At 39.9% G+C, this 15,833-nt stretch overlaps 1 protein-coding gene, 1 long non-coding RNA gene and 3 other non-coding genes across 13 annotated transcripts; 4 read left to right on the top strand and 1 right to left on the bottom strand.

Moving 5' to 3' along the window:
• Positions 1-605: 605 nt before the first annotated feature.
• On the top strand, positions 606-3,040 carry LOC121957028 (uncharacterized). Its single transcript, XR_006106731.2, has 5 exons — positions 606-759; positions 1,853-1,906; positions 2,098-2,160; positions 2,352-2,413; positions 2,598-3,040. It is a non-coding gene; the product is annotated as an uncharacterized LOC121957028 (long non-coding RNA).
• Positions 1,948-2,021, top strand: LOC121957332 (small nucleolar RNA SNORD49). The gene has a single exon (XR_006106750.1). It is a non-coding gene; the product is annotated as a small nucleolar RNA SNORD49 (small nucleolar RNA).
• Positions 2,195-2,264, top strand: LOC121957330 (small nucleolar RNA R38). The gene has a single exon (XR_006106748.1). It is a non-coding gene; the product is annotated as a small nucleolar RNA R38 (small nucleolar RNA).
• LOC121957331 (small nucleolar RNA R38) lies at positions 2,443-2,512 on the top strand. The gene has a single exon (XR_006106749.2). It is a non-coding gene; the product is annotated as a small nucleolar RNA R38 (small nucleolar RNA).
• Positions 2,665-15,823, bottom strand: fbf1 (Fas binding factor 1). Of its 9 annotated transcripts, none has more exons than XM_042505515.2 (32): positions 15,363-15,823; positions 15,172-15,202; positions 14,403-14,450; positions 14,249-14,294; positions 14,100-14,169; positions 13,961-14,011; positions 13,715-13,856; positions 13,507-13,587; positions 13,349-13,396; positions 11,938-12,078; positions 11,716-11,842; positions 11,351-11,505; positions 11,163-11,256; positions 10,221-10,679; positions 10,069-10,134; positions 9,912-9,982; positions 8,581-8,955; positions 8,436-8,476; positions 8,304-8,351; positions 8,077-8,205; positions 7,873-7,973; positions 7,516-7,722; positions 6,446-6,553; positions 6,097-6,236; positions 5,827-5,945; positions 5,559-5,681; positions 5,302-5,478; positions 4,556-4,732; positions 4,332-4,469; positions 4,144-4,243; positions 3,906-4,036; positions 2,665-2,881 (listed from the first exon to the last, which is right to left on the bottom strand). In XM_042505515.2, exons 1-32 carry the CDS (start codon positions 15,363-15,365, stop codon positions 2,798-2,800), a joined length of 3,831 nt encoding a protein of 1,276 aa, XP_042361449.2. In that variant the 5' UTR covers positions 15,366-15,823; the 3' UTR covers positions 2,665-2,797. The 9 variants fall into 9 exon arrangements, with proteins under 9 accessions (XP_042361449.2, XP_042361453.2, XP_042361450.2 ...); XM_042505519.2 differs by having other exon boundaries at positions 8,581-8,787; XM_042505516.2 differs by having other exon boundaries at positions 9,912-9,979.
• Between the last annotated feature and the right edge of the window lie 10 nt (positions 15,824-15,833).

Here is a 15,833-nt window from a genome sequence, read left to right as displayed (position 1 = left end):
ATATGTGATGTATTTCAGCTGAGCTTGTTAGAATAAAAATTTTCGTATTTCTGCAAGGATGGTGGACTATAGCGGTTTATTGAATACTTAGCCTGAAACTAAACAAATAGGCTAGGCTAATTAACATTGTTCTATCAACATCCTAAACAAGATAATTATTTAATTATTATCAGACCAATTTACGTTGTATTTTTCCTGCATATTTGTCGTATTTGTGTTATTACAGGTTCTACAGTCCTTTATAACATAGGATACATATCTATTGTTAAATTATAGTTAGGCTACTATTGTCTATATTATTTATTTATATTATCATTATAATTGCATTAATGACGCCTTTATTAAATCAATAAATGTCGCGTACTGTCGCCATGGCGTACGAAATAATAAAATAGATAGATAAATACAATAGATATGAAAACAATAAAAACAGGAAACGCACATTACATTATGAAATTAAATTAAAATGGCTTAAATTATAAGTTGAATTTTTATTGAATCCAATTATAGAATAGTAACCTACTTTTCTCTGTCTGTTTCGCAAGTAAATTGACTGTAAGTTGAACTTTCGCCACACCCTGTCAGTTATCACGTGGGACGTGACGTTCACGACATATAAAAGCGTTATCACGCGAGATTTACGTCCTCGATCTCCTTCACTGGCGGTGCGGGAGCCTGACTCTCGAGGACAGCATTTTTATGTCATGTGGCATTTAAGTGTAAATATGGAGTTTATTACTGACGATCCGCCGTGAACAGGTAATATTTAATGAGTACATTGTATCCGTATTAAGCGTGTTTTTGTTTGGAGGCGGTTTCATATTATTGATTGTGCTAGCGTGCTGCTAGCTGTTAGCTAACACGTGCAAGAGGACCATGTTGGGCAAAAGTTAGGAAAGAGGCTTTAAGTGGGTGTTTGAAGACAAACAGAGAACATTGATCAAATCCTCTGGTGTATATAATAATACGGGATGAAAACATTAATGTTTATTTAACGTTACATCGTGTAATATTAGAGGATTGTCAGAAACGTGGCCTTCATGCGGTCCCCAGCTTCTGTCTTTGATTTGAGGTTTGCCGAAATATCTGATTTATTTCATATTTTATCATCTACCTGCCAACAAAGGCAAGGTCTTTCATTGTGATGAATGGTAAAACTGATAATGAATTATGACTTTTAAAGGGTTCCCGCGAATCTTAAACAAGTCTGAAAAGGCACTGAATTTATTCATCCAAAAATAAAGCCTAAATTGGTATTAAAATGTCTTCAATCTTTAAGTCTTTTTAAAGGTCTATAATATAAAAACATTGGAAGTAGGATGTTATGAATTCCTTTTTGTGTGTAAAATCATAAAATGAGTAGCATTAATGTATCTTAATTATTTACTGTATTCCTCTTAGACTCTAAATAAAGGGACTGAAAACAGTTGAATAATCCCATATTACAGAATGAGAAACACGCAGTTAGAATTAAAAAACACAAATAAATACCAGGTATTTCCCAAGTTTTACTAGATCTGACTATTTCACCTGATCAATATATTTTATGTTTGGGCAAAATTGTTTACAACTGTTAAAAAAAAAAAAAAGCAGTATTAAGAATTTTATTATTTTCAGGTTAGTGTAAAAGTCATCTCAAATTTTATCCAGAGTGGCGTTAAAAAGAGTCTGTAAAAGTCTTAAATTTAATTTGCCTCAAGCTGTAGGAATCCTGTTTTATTTCTTACTTTAAGCGGTGGATATTTTGTACCCTGTCTGAAAACACAATAAAATTATGTCTGATTTGCAAGAAGTATGATTTTGTTTGAATAAAATGTGGTGATTAACAAGCAGTAATTAACTGTTTTTGCAGGTTCACCTGTCCCACTTGACATTAACTGGCACCATGAGGAGGTCTGGTGAAAAGGTGTGTACCGCTTTACTTATTGTGATCCACATTACCAACGATTCAGTGATGAAAACTGCTGCATAGGAAGTGCCGTCTGATGCGATAACTGACGATGGCAATAGCTGTTCTGAGAATTTTTTCCACTTTGTTTCCTTATGGTGCGCAAATCTGAAGACTTGGTGATCTAGATGTAAAATTTTTCCCCGCAGGTCGAAGCAATCTGCAGAACGAGAGGCTGAGAGGACACACGGGTGCAGAGAAAAGTTGAACAGGTAAATGCTGCATGACTGACATTTGGTGTTCAAGTCAAGCCGGTGATGATACATGTTATCCCTGTCTGAACTTAAGTGTGGAGTCATGGTAACCTGAGGCTTGACTGCAGACTCAGAACAAGCATATTATCAATCAGTAGTTTTGATTACATTGGTGTAGATGATCTAAACTGTAAAATTTCTCCCCAAAGGGTCTTAACATTCTGCAAAACGGGACTATGAGACCACACGGCTGTGGAAAAGAGTTGAACAGGTAAATATACTGTGAGAAACTTGATAAAGTTAAGCCAGTGATGATACATGTTATCCCTGTCTGAACTTAAGTGTGGAGTCATGGTAACCTGAGGCTTGAATGCAGAACCGATATATCTTTGGCTGACTAAAGTAGTTTGTGTTATATTAGTGTAAAAGCTTAATCTGATTTTTGTATCTTGCAGATCAAATCAACGGGGATGCGGACACATCAGCTTGGGTCAGATGCCACTGTATATTAAATGCAGTAGATTTGTTAATTTGAGCTAAAACATGTTTAATAAAATTATGATGTGTATTAAAAAATCAAGCATAATGGCACATTTTAACTATTCTGTACATGAAATTAACCCAAATCTTACTGGGAGCACCCAGCATGTTTTGGTCAATCTGTGTTGAAAGTGGATCTGTAAGATTTCTTCTTCAAATTCTCCAAGAAGGTCTGCTGTTCTTCGAGGTATTCACGGTCCTGCGGGAGGCAAGGGAAAGTAATTAGGAACAGGAACCGATACTGAAATGTTTCAAGACAGTGGTCTTAAGTGTTATGCATCTTGTTTGATGGATGCTGTCATTGTAATGTAATAAGCCTGTTTCACTTTGATACTTACATTAAAAACCTTTACAGTAATGACTTGTGTTCTTTAATTTTTAAGGAATCTGAATTCAGTGTCCAATAATCACCTCCTATAGGTAAAGTTTTGTTTTTTAAAAGGTATGTTAAGCAATTCCAGCAAAAGCTTTACAACCACTGGAACATCAGTGAGTTGACAATGTAGATTTAATGTAGAATAGATTATTGCAAAACAGCTCTTGGGTGACTGAGATGCACTGATTTTAAATCATTACTTGCTCTGATGTCATGCTCACTTTGAAATTAACAACTAGTGAGATTTGAGGCAGGCAGTTTTTTTTGTTTTTTTTTTTTAGAGCCAGTCACTGCGGTTGCTCTCCACTGACTGCAAGACTCAGAGCATGATGGGAAACACTAAGGTGCTGCCTCACCAAGGGGAAAAAAAATCCTCGTTTGTGTAATTATCATACTTGACACTATGTTGTGCAATGAGGGTTTAATCTCAAACACATCTTGTGTGGTTTACAATAATATAAAGGTTATAATGTAGTTTGCTAACTACAGATAGCCTACAGATGGATGTAAACTATTTCTAAGAATTCTGGTAAATTTCTTCAAAGGCTCCTGTTTGAATTAGCTGTAGGTTTTATTCACCTCCCCCTGCTGCTGCCGCCTGATCTCGTCTACCTACCAAGTGAGGTGCAGTTCATTTCAAACAAGCCTGATAAGTCTGACAGTAACTCATACCAAGATAGCTATCGTTCATCAAACAGCTTTTTGAAGGTTTGCCATCCTTAGTGCTCGGTCATGCACCAATCAAAACGATCAAATGACTATTTTTTGGAAAAGTTAAAAACCGGAATGCATTTGAAGTTGCAAGTAGTTAGAAAATGTGTGTATAAGTTGTGTTTCCGCTGGTTACCTTTTCTGCAGTGTACCTCCACAGAGCCAGACTGGCCTGAAGAGCCATGGACTGAGAGTTGGCACTAAAAGTAGTCGGAGTAACATTCAGGGTTGATGTCAGCTCTGGGTTTGGCAACACCGAACCTGCATCTACAGACAAATATAAGAAAAGAGAGTTACACGTTTAATATTAAATGGGTTTGTTTTTTACTTTTATGAGCTACTACTTTTTGTCGAATAACCAGAATTGACATCACCTGGTAAAATAGGTGGAATTGTTTTTGGTAAAGAGGAAATTGGAGCGACTGGTCTCAGCCTCTCTGTGTCCTCCTGAAGATGATTTAACCGCATTCGCTCCTGTAACAAGTGTTTATTACACAGTTAACGTTATGTGCTGCTCATATTTCTTTGTCAAAAAGAAGCCCAATCTGAAGAGCGCTTTCACCTGAAGGATTCGCTGTTCTTGCTGCCTCAGCCGCTCAGTCTGAGCATGGATATTTCTGAGCCGTGCCTCGTGCTCAGCCTCCACACGTTTCGCCTCCTGCAACGCTCGTTCTCCTTCCTCGTACTTCTCTGCAGCGAGCTGCAAAGAGCACAGCGTGGTCAAAACTCAGATATGACTTATTGTTTACTGCACTACATGTAGGGGTCTGCGTGGTGTGAGTTTACCTTGCTGAAGGCCTCCACCTCCTGGGCTCGTGTCTTGAGTCTCACAGCCGTGCTGCTTATTCTCTCTTTCTCTCTGTCCACGTCTTCTCTCAGTCTGTCCAGAGTCTCTCTCTCCTGAGCCACAGCCATCTCCTTCTGTTTCAGCTCTGCAGTGTGGAGCTTTAAGTCGGCTTGTTCCTAAAACAGAGAGAAAAGTCCATTTCTTTGATCATTTGTGGCCCCTGTGTCTGGGAGAGCTAAATAAAATTTACTTTTTAAAGACATTCCTTTATATTAAGTGATGTTAATATAGCCATTACAGCAACCATTAACATTTACTTAAAAAGATGATTGAAGGAACAGTATTTATCAATCTAAAGTGGTGGCGATATTGTACGCAGATATATTTGCGTTCTCTCCAATATAATGGAACTAGATGGCACTCAGCTTGTGGTGCTCAAAGTGCCAAAAAATATATTTTACACAAAAACTCAACAGCAATGTCTCTTTCCAGAAATCATGACCAGGTTGTTAATTTTGGCGCTTTGAGCACCACAAGTCGAGTGCCATATGGTTTCATTATACTGGAGAGAAGGCAGACATCTCTACAGCCGAAATCGCCAACACACTGCAACTCACATCAAAACAAGACTGATAAATACTGTAGCAGCACAAACGAGGAGAAATACTTAATTTTGATTTTGGGATGAACTGTACCTTTAAGACCACAAAGCATGACTGCCCCTCCTCTCTCTTGTTACGCTCACCTGTGCCAGACTGATTATGGAGCCTTCTCTCTTCTCTAAGAGGCTGCTGACCTCCCGTTCAGCCCTCTCATGCCTCTGTTTCTCCATCGCGTGGAAGTGGGCCCACTCAGCTGCCAGCTTCCTCCTCTCCTCTGCACAGTGCTGCATCACCGACTTCTGCTCCTCCAGCAGTGCACTCTGATGTGAACAGAGACCGGCAGGAGAGGTAAGGGGAGACACGTGGAATCTAGATAGATGCAAATGTTTGTCAGCCTCACCTTAGCTCTCTCCAGCTCCTCTCTTTCCATGCTGATCTGCATGCTGAAGGCGTTTCGCTCTCCCTCCAGGCTTCTTTGGGTAGACTCTGCCTTGGCCTGCTCTGCTGTCATCTTCCAGCGCTCCTGAGGCATACAAAGAAAGGTTTTTTGGTCTTTTGAGGGGAAAAACATCAGTCTTCATTGTAGATAAAGTTGCGTCCTGCTCAGCCAAAGCACATTCAGAAATCCTAAAAATAGTCTTTTTTAAAAAGTCAGATTTGACCCAGACCTTCTCGAGCTGTCTCTGCTGCTCGTTGAGCTGAGTGTCCATCCTGGAAATGATTTCCTTCAGGTACGCTCTTTCCTCAGCCATGGCTTTCTGCTGCTGGGTCAGACGGTCCTGCATCCCTGCAACGTGCATGTAGAGAATGATCTTAACCCAACTGCATGTGATATCAACTGAAGTATGCTATTAGACAACTTGTACCTTGACCTAATTGTACAAAGTGTGTGCATGCATGTGTGTGTGTGTGTGTGTGTGTGTGTGTGTGGGAGGTACTTCGAAGCTGCTCATCTCTGTGCCGTGCCCCCTCCTCCAGGCCGTGAGCCGTGTGTTCATGTGTGCTCTCCACCCGAGACGAAAGATCCCCCAGCCGAGAAGAGAACTGCTCCATCTGCTCGATCACTACTTTAAGAGATCTGGACAAAAAATAAAAATACAGACATGCTAGTAGATACAGATAATGTTTGGATACTGAAAAATAACAGAAAACAATAATTACAGACTCACTGTTAGAATTAAAATATTTTACAGTTGCAGTTTGCTTTTTTAAACAGAACATACTTCTAGTATTCAAAGTTATTAGTATAATTGCAAATGAAACTGGTGTAATTTGAGAACATTGTACCTGGTCTGAGACGTTGCGCTTGTAACTGCGTAAATTTCCTCCTCCTTCAGTTTCTTCAGTCTCTCAATGTGGTCCTCGTGGTCTTTCTTCATCTCCAAGATAGATTTCCTTGATGGCAGAGTAGTACAAATACAACAACTATGTGGTAAAGTCATGACTTAATCATTAGATTCTATATGCTCACATGAGTTGTACATTAGGCCAACAAAAGAACATTTACTCAATTAGATTAGATTTCTTTAGAGAATAGCATAGATTAGTACTGATGATGCAGTGCTGAGGTAGGTCCACGTCACTGTTTTGCAGGTCACAAGTAAGTCTTAAGTTTTTCCATTTGAGTCCTAAGTCAAGACAGACAAGACCTGAGTCCCAAACTTTGAATTTTAAGTCCTAAACAAACCGTAATGAGTTCCTCAACAAATGTAATGCCACATTAACAGAGTCATAACATATTACATTTACAAATATCATGACTGCTTTTTGAAAAAAAGTAGTGTTGAGATTGCACTTTCATAGCATACAGCTCTATTTTACCAGTACCACAATTAGCCACAATTACCCAGAACAAAGTTTGACATTTGAAACTGGACAAAGACCAGTAAGTCTAGGCTATTATTGTGCAATTTCAAATGTCAAACTTTGTTCTCCATCTGTAATTTTCAGCCTGCATGTTTTGCATTCTGTTTGTCATTTTTTTGTTGACCACTGCTTCGTTTTGTATGCAAACCAAATTTTCTTTGGTATTGTTTTTTCCAACTGGCACTGAGTGATATAACATTAGTTTTTCCTCAGGGAATGATGGTGAATGAATTGTGCGGTGGCGCACATTTTAAATAACAAACTTTTAAATCTTAAGGCTTGGAGGAGGTACTTTCAAGTCAAAAGACTCATGTCCAAGTAAAATCATGAATCATAGGTGTTCAAGTTTAAGTCGAGGTTGCAAGTCATTTTTTGATTTTGTCAAGTTTAGTCTAGAGTCTTCAAATCTGTGATTCGAGTCCACACGTGTGGTAATTGCTATATTGATATAGAATGTATCTATTAGTGTAGAAGAAGCTTCCTTGGTGTACCTCTGGAGTTCTCTGAGTCTCTCCACCTCTCGGTCTCTGTCTTGCTGGGCCTGGGCCAGTTTGCGTTGGTACTGAGCCTGCAGCTCTGAGCGTTCCTGCTCGGCCGATCGTGTCACTGCGGCCACGCGTTCCATTAGATCTTCGCACTCCTGTCGCGCTTGTGTCTCCCTCTGGGCTGCTGATTCCTCGAGAAGCTTCACTCGAGTCCTAGATGTGCACAGAAATTCTGACAATAAGCGCATGGGCACACAGATGCTGCTTAAAGTGCTGGGCATTATGCATAATGTATGATAAACATGTACACAAGCGCTGCACATTTGTGTTACATGTATGTGTGTGTGTGGTCCAAGAATATACTTGTGTGTGTTCTCCATGAGTTCCATATCTTGTTTATGCCGCTGTTGGACACACTCTAGCAACATTTGGCTTTGGTCTCGCTCCAGCTGCAGCGTCTTTACCTGAACAATAACACACAGGAGTTTCAGGCTGTGAAGGGACATGGATTTTGGAGAAGCGAGGAAGGTTATTATTCCTCTCATTACTTTAACAGCGTTACTGTACCTGTCCCTCCAGCTGGATGATCCGAGCCTGTAACACTTGATAATCAGGTGGCTGCTCTTTGTCTTTGAGTCTCTGCAGGACGCCTGTGTCCACAACACCCCCGAGACCCAGCAGCTGAGACTGCATCATCTTTAGGAGAACAGTAAACAAGTCAAGAACAAACCAGGTGGCAAATGTGTTCTTACATTTTTAATAAATCTTCACGTGGAGACTTTTATGATCCTAACCTGCTGTTGTAGAAGCAGCTGCTGCAGACTGTCTCCTGACAGTGTCACCTTTTTACAAAATATGGAAAGGATTTTTAAAAAAAATGTGATCACCCTAAGTATGAAAAACTCGTTGCAGAAAAGAATAAATACCTGTTGTTGGACAGCAGTTGATATGTTTTGCTGTGGAGCAGCTGCAAAGAGAACAACCATGAGAAATGATCATAGAGACCTGCTCACATTAGATATTAAAGCAATAGTGAATACTGTATTTGACAGATTCCCCAAGATTACATACGCCACACTGAGCCAGGCAGTATAGCAGAGATGGGGTTGAGAGACGAAAGCTGTTGCATGGTTTCAGTCGAAGCTTGACCGGGTCCAATCGGCACCCCGGATCCCTTGTTGGATGATAGATGGTGGGGTGGGGACTGAGGCTGGGGTTGGGTGAGGCTAACACTAGCAGCAGAGGCCGACAAAGGACCAGTAACTTGAGGAGGGAAATCTGAAGGAGGAGACGAATGCAGAGTTTGTCCGAGGTCTAATTTAGCACGCGGAGCGGTTGCTGAGGAGGATGTTAGGGTTGAGGGGAGCTGCGGTTGAGTGGTGGGTGTGTGCTCTCTAATGAAAGAAGGGGACTGTGGTGGAGTTGAGGGGGAAGTAGGAATGGTATCTGTATGAGAGGAGGAGCAGAATGTCATGAGCATGATGTGACACAAGGCAGAATGAGGGTCGAGACACATGACACGTCTTTAACCAAATGGAAAACACAAGGTCTGGGTGCTGGGTGCTGCTCTTGTGCCTACTCTGTGCCAGCTTTCAAGGGCATGGAGGCAGGTTACGCTTTAAGTTGCAAAGCCATAATCAGCACCATATCATAGCCTACTTATAAAAAAAATCAGATTTTGGAGCTGATCTTCTTCTCTGTGTTGCCTCTTAACATTTAACTGGCCTAAAATGTTGTCTGTTGGACAGAAGAAAAGCTTGTGTAGCCTTGTGATTAACCTCTTCTCCATATTTATCATTGACTGATATTTACAGAAGAAAAGAAAGACATCCACCGACTGTACGTCACATGACATGCAGTGCTCATTGCTGCTTTGTTTATCTCAGGGCGTAGCCATTGCATCCTAAAAAACAGGCACTTGGGAACGCTTGCTTCCCACGATGGCATCGCTCTCCTTTTTGAGAACAATGGATATGAAGACTGCAAAAAATGCAGCACAGTGTTGCAGTGTTTAGCACTGTCACCTCATAGTAAGAGGGTCCCGGGTTCAAACCCGAGTTGGGAGGCCCCTTCTTTGCAGAGTTTGCATGTTCTCCCTGTGTCAGCATGGGTTTATTCTGAGGTCTCAAGCTTCATCCCACAGTCCAAAGATATGCAGGTTAATTGTTGAATCTGAATTGGAATAGGTGTGAATGTGAGCATAAAAGGTTGTCTGTCTCTACATAAGTGTCAGCCCTGTGATAGTCTGGCAACCTGTCCAGGATGTACCCTTGCCTCTCGCTTTATTTCAGCTGGGATGGGCTACCCATGTTAACAGGAAAAGCGATTAAGGCTAATTGATGAATGAAGTCATCATTTTATTATAAAATGTTATTGAAGTGGTAGTTTATTTGGATAAATACCTTGCTTGGTTCTTGTCTCTCTGACAGGAGTGGAGTGAGCAGCAGGGCTGGGCTGTCCAAGAAAAGTGCTGCTGCACAAAAGCAGAATGACAAAAATAGCAAACAAATATTCACTTACAGTTCACAGGTTTAGAGAATTTAAATAAAAATATCTTACCTGGTTTCCTTGACAGATGGAAGAGACTCCTCTCTGCCCCTGGGAGCTTGTGAAGTGACTTGTTTACTAAAAACAAGAGCAGGTTATCATTCAATACTGCGAAACAAGCATTCTGTCATTGTACGCGTCAGTGTATTTCCTTTGATGTCTACCTTAATATTGACTCCACATCCACTTCTTCTCCTAGGCCCAGAGAGTCTTCCTGCTTGGATGTTTTTGAATCAGACTTTGGCACTGACAGAGTCTTCTTCCTGCTCAGTGCTCCTGCTAACCAGTCGTCCTCCTCCTCTTCTCTCTTCTGGCTTTTAGAGACCTCTGGTTTGGTTTGTTTGGTGATTTTATCAGTCGGGGCTGGGTTATCTGCTGCTATTTTCGCAGCAGACGTGGCATTGCTACCCGTCAGAGAGGGTCTTCTCTCTAATGAAGGAGATCCAGGAGCCTTTGGAGTCTCCGATGAAGTCTTGTTTTCTTTGGTATCACCCTCTAGAAAGGTGAGGTCGTCATTGGTCTTGAGGCCGAGCCAGTCAGCTGAGTTGCGGTGTCGTAAGGAGGGGGTGGCAGGTTTTGTTCTCTTTTCTGGGGTAGAGGGACTGACATCCTCTGTAGAAAATCTGATGGTAAGAAAAACTAGTTCAAGTTCATTCTTGGGTCAAGGTAGACGTTTGTGCCAAATTTGAGGTAACTTCCTCAAGGTGTTCTGGTAATATTGCTTCAAAGTAAGCCAATGAAATTGAAAAAAGGTCACGATGACATTGAACTTTGACCACCAGTTCATTGTTTGGTCCAAGTGGACGTTTGTGCCAAATTCAAGGAAATTCCTTCAACGTGTTCTGGAGATATTGTATTCATGAGAATGAGACAGACAAGGTCACAGTGACCTTGACCTATGACCAACAAAGAGAAGAAAAAGAAGAAGAAATTCCCTCATGGTGTTTTTGAAATATCACATTCACAAGAATTGGGTGGACAACCTGCAAATATAATGATTTGGATCATGGTTATCACTAGCACGAAGCCACAAAAATCTAGTGTTCAGTTTACTGGGAAAAACTGCTGCTGTCAAACACCTAGATTAGATACTGTATAACACACACCTGACAGACTGTCTGCGGGACATGCGTCCTTCAGATGTGGATCCCAATGTGGGCTGGTAGGAGCCAAATGTGAGGTCATCTTCAAAAAGTGATTCTGAAAAATGGGAAAAAGTGTTAAAACATGTTGTTCTTTAAAAACAGTCCTTTTCTCCTCATTAGGAGAGCAGAGGATCAGTGCGCTCTATTACCTTTCACAGCAGAGGTCTTCTCTTTTTGCTGCTTTTCTTGAGACTGAGGCTGGTCTTTCTTTTCGCCCGTAGGAGGTCGCTCCAGGAGACGAGATGAAGTCAAGCTCTCCAGAATCCCATCAACTGCCGTAAGAGGTCTCTGAGGGGTCCCACTCCTGAGGACAGGGGGACACAACATAGGAAAAGGTAAGATTATGTTAAGATTCAAAGGGAGGAAGCGGAAAGTTGCCTGATTCTGGCTTTGTTTTTAGCGGCACCCCTAAGCCCAAAGCTCAAAGCTCTAAAGCAGTAATTATTCATCATTGGAGCACTAAAAATAAGGACAACAACAACAGTAAGAGTACGAGTGAGAACAGAGCTGTTACCTTTCCTTGTTGGACCAAAGCAAACTGTCTTTTTTCTTTGAAGTGTTTTTATCGCTGTCAAATCCGAGGGCATCCATTAGGTCATCCTTATCATCGTCATCAAATGTGAGATCCCTTCGTTTTTTTGCTGATGAACAAAGAATACACAAACACAAAACAGCACTTTAGTGTTTGTTTGTTTGAAGTTTGAAAGTTAAGGATTATGGATCATCTAAGGCTCACATGTTTCAGTCTTTAGGATAGGAGATGCTGAGGGAGATGGTGCAGATTTTTCAGGTTTGGCCGGCTGTCTGCTAGATTTCGGTTCGGGCTTGGTTTCATCTGGAAGCAGGTCATCTAAATCAGCAAGGAGGTCATCTGGATCTGAAGAGAAAATCAGACTTTTTACATTTTGTATACTTTTTTTGAACACCAGACTGTAACTTGATAAATGATAGGGAGATGCCATATATGCATAGACTACCTTATGTTGCATTTTTTCAATATAGGGCTTAAAGCAAGTGAAATTTCTGCACCTGAAATGTGTTCGGGGCTTTGGAGAAAGAATGGAGGGAGGAGGAAAAGAAGTATTTACCATTTACATGCACAAACAAAACACAAAAGGGGGTTTTTATGGAGTAGTCAGCCAATGGGAAAAAGTAGCCAGCTGGGTTGGTAAAAGAAAATTTTTGGTGGTAAAAACCCAAAGTTGGTGGCGCGTGGCACATTTTAATGCCACTACTCGATAACACACACTGGTTTTATTTATTGCATATTCCAATGAGTTTGCCAATTGCAATCACTGTAAAGAAGAATTAGGGCTCTAGCATAATAATGTTGTCAAACAACAGCCAAATTATTTCAAAAGATCACAACAGCCTTATAAAAACACAATGAAAATTCAGTGCAGTGCTCCCTAAACCTAGCATGACTGAAAGGTGGGTTTACGGTAAACAGCCAGAAAAAGAGGTGAATATACACCGTATACTTGTGCATACGCTTTACTGGGACACTGACTTTAACTTGCACAAGTAACTAACTATACGGTAACACATTAACCAGAATCAGAAACACTTTATTGATCCCTAGGGTGAAATTGCAGCATATAGCAATAGTTATCTACCTCCAGATTTGTACATTTATTGTCACTTTATTTTTTGTGTACTTCTCCTGTTCAAACCAGGGTTCCTACAGCTTAGAGCAAGTGGGATATGAGCCTTTTTAAGACATTTTAATGCCACTTGGGAAGAAATTAAAGATCAATTTAACAGTAGCGAATACTGAAGGAAACAAAAAAAACATGTACCGACATTCATCACTTAAGGTTAGGGGGAATTTCATTTTATTTTTCAAATATTTATTGTAATGTAAAACTTGACTCTTGTTGATATTGTAAATTTGCATCATTATTTTTAATGCTAGCCATATCTTGATCTCTTTCAATGCAATGTCAGAAAAAAAGATGAATACAAATCCTACCTCCGAGCATTTTTTATACTTCTGAAAGACTGATTTAAGACATTTTAATGCCATTTTAGGGCTGTATTCAGTGCCTTTAAGACTTTTTAAGGATCGGCGAGGATCCTGTCAAACTACACACAGATAATATTCATCTACAAGTAAAAAGGCCAAACACATATCTGTACTAATGTACCTTTAATGTGGGGTGTCTGACCAAGACCTTCATCATCACCACCACTGTCTAAATTAAAGCAGCAGTTTGAGAAAAACAAAGCAAAAACATTAGCAAACATCTGCTGAGTTATATAAAGCTTGGTGTCAGAGACGGATGGGACGGGGAGGCTCACTTACCAGAAAAAATTAACTTCTTGTAGTTATGAGCTGTAGACGGAGGTGCAGAGTTTGGCTTCCTCCCTCCTGTGGTGGGTTCATCTGAGTGAAGAAGGGGAGACACACTCGCTTTCTGATTACTACTATTAATGCAAACTTCAAAGCCGGTAATAATGGGAAGTTAATAATGAGAAAGTAATTTATGCGAGAACACTCCACACTGAATTACCTGCTCCCTCTGGTTTTATTTTACTTTCAAACGTGGAAGAGTCTTTCTTTGGCCCTCCGTTACTGAACGGCTTTGTTTGCGCGGGAGCTGAACTCGGCTTTTTCTTTGATGCAAAAAGGTCAGCATCCATATCGTCCATGTCCTGTACAAGGATACAGAAAAACAACAGGCACTCTGAGTGAACCTGAAATCATGAAACTACAAAGCTGAACTTTGTCTCTGCTTTTTCAATTTATAATGAGCTACCTTCATGTTCTTCAGTATGTCGTTGGGATCTGCAGCTGAGACATCGGAGTCCTTGGACAGAATAGAAAATAGTAACAAAATAAAGCTAAAAATATCAGACTGAGCTCATGCACGTCTTTTTACATCTCTGTCTACATACCTCAGATTCCCCGCCATCCCTCTTTACTTCCTCCGCTAGCATACTGAAGATGTTATCAGTGGCAGATGAGCTGCAAAAGAAAATGTACATCACAAACACTTATGATTCATAACTGGTGGTGTGTGGCTCTAAAATCTTTTAAAATTTACCGATTCAATGGTCCACTGCGAGTTCCTTTCCCCTTTACTGGGAATTCTGGTGAGAAAAATGTTTAGAGAAAATACTTTAACACTCAAAACTTTCCGTAATAATACAATAGTAATAATAATGACACTACTACTTGGTTTAAAACTGCTCACTTACTTTCATCATCAAATAAGCTGTCAAGTAAATCGTCATCTCCAAATAAACCTGAGAAAACAGTGATGGGACATACTTTTACACAAGCTTGAGATTATTCTTTATATAGTATATGAATATACTACCAGCAGCCCTGATTTGCTTTGGTTGAAAACTGTTTCTGATATTATGAATTATTGGTATTTTGTAGGGTGAATTTATGACATGGTAGATTACCAAATAATTAATTAAATTCAACATCATATAAACGTTTTTGTTGTTACACCTTTATTGTTTTCGCTGCAGCATTCTTAATATAGCACCTTTCAAAACATTGTTAAAAAGTGCATCACATATTATACAAAACACATGTCCAAAATAATACCCTGACAACAAAACCAGTGTCCTTTACTTGTAAGCCTAGACCTTTGGGCTATTAGTAGATTTTTGTCGAATAATCTAAGGTTACATGCAGGTACACAGAGGTATAAAAGTTCAGATCAATCGATTCGCTAGTTAACAGAGAGCCAATGCAATTTCTCTTTCAAAAAAATTAGTAGGCTACTTTAGCATTTTAGTTGTAGCAGTGCAATAACATTTGTCTGTTTATATTTCAAAGCCAAATATGTAAAACCTTATGCGTCTCAATTTACTTGATGTCCCAAATTACCTGATTTTTCCCCCCAGCATTACTACTGAAAAGTTCTTAGTTGTATGATTATCTGTTTCTCTGTTACAATAATACAGTATGCATAACAATATGAAACAGTATCAAAAAAATCGAGGAACTTACTTTTGGACGATTTGCCTTTCAGCTTTGTAGCCTGTAAATAACAATAAAATTAGTTATTTTACCGATTAACGTCAGATTAAATCAGCTCTACTTTAATACAAAGCGACTCAAAACATGCCTTTAACCTTTTGAAGAAACAATTTAACACTGATAAATCGTGAAAATGTTATATTGGCAGCAGAATTACTCACCATATTGAAGCGTTAATCCCAGAGTAGATAGCGAGCTAGCTAACGTTAGCTAAATCTGATTAGGCGTCTCCCGTCTCCATTGGTAACCACGTCGTTACACCGTTGAGTTTTCATGATATCGACACATTACACGATTGTAATTCGTTAACATGGTTTCACGTCGTATTGTTTCACGTTTAAATACGACGTTTCGGTCGTTTAGCATTTTAAAATTGCGCAGTTAACTTGAAGTTAGTTAACATTTGAAGCGAATCACGTCGCCGTTAACGTACGCTCAGCTTTAGATGTTGCTACGTAAACAAAAAACATTAGCACAATTACCGTTACGCTGATTCAGTCTTCTGATAAAAACTTAATTCTTATCATTATAAAGTTTTTGCTTTGAGCTGTGCATTCAGCAAAAGTCAAAGCAGAAGCATTTTAGTGCAGTAACATTAGCACAACTGGCGCGAGACGGACGCTTCCTGTTTA

Source organism: Plectropomus leopardus, chromosome 18 (genome assembly GCF_026936395.1).
Source record: "Plectropomus leopardus strain MGB_pleo_1.0 chromosome 18, ASM2693639v1, whole genome shotgun sequence".
Taxonomy (NCBI): Eukaryota; Metazoa; Chordata; class Actinopteri; order Perciformes; family Serranidae; genus Plectropomus; species Plectropomus leopardus.
Note: the sequence above shows the minus strand (reverse complement) of the source record. Positions and strands in the feature narration are given on the sequence as shown.

Excerpts from the sequence above, each read along its gene's own strand:
- fbf1 (XM_042505515.2), bottom strand. Across the intron at positions 8,206-8,303 it reads AGCTGCTTCTACAACAGCAG|ATGATGCAGTCTCAGCTGCT; the intron begins GTTAGGATCATA and ends GTTCTCCTAAAG. Across the intron at positions 6,554-7,515 it reads AGACTCAGAGAACTCCAGAG|GAAATCTATCTTGGAGATGA; the intron begins GTACACCAAGGA and ends TCTGCCATCAAG.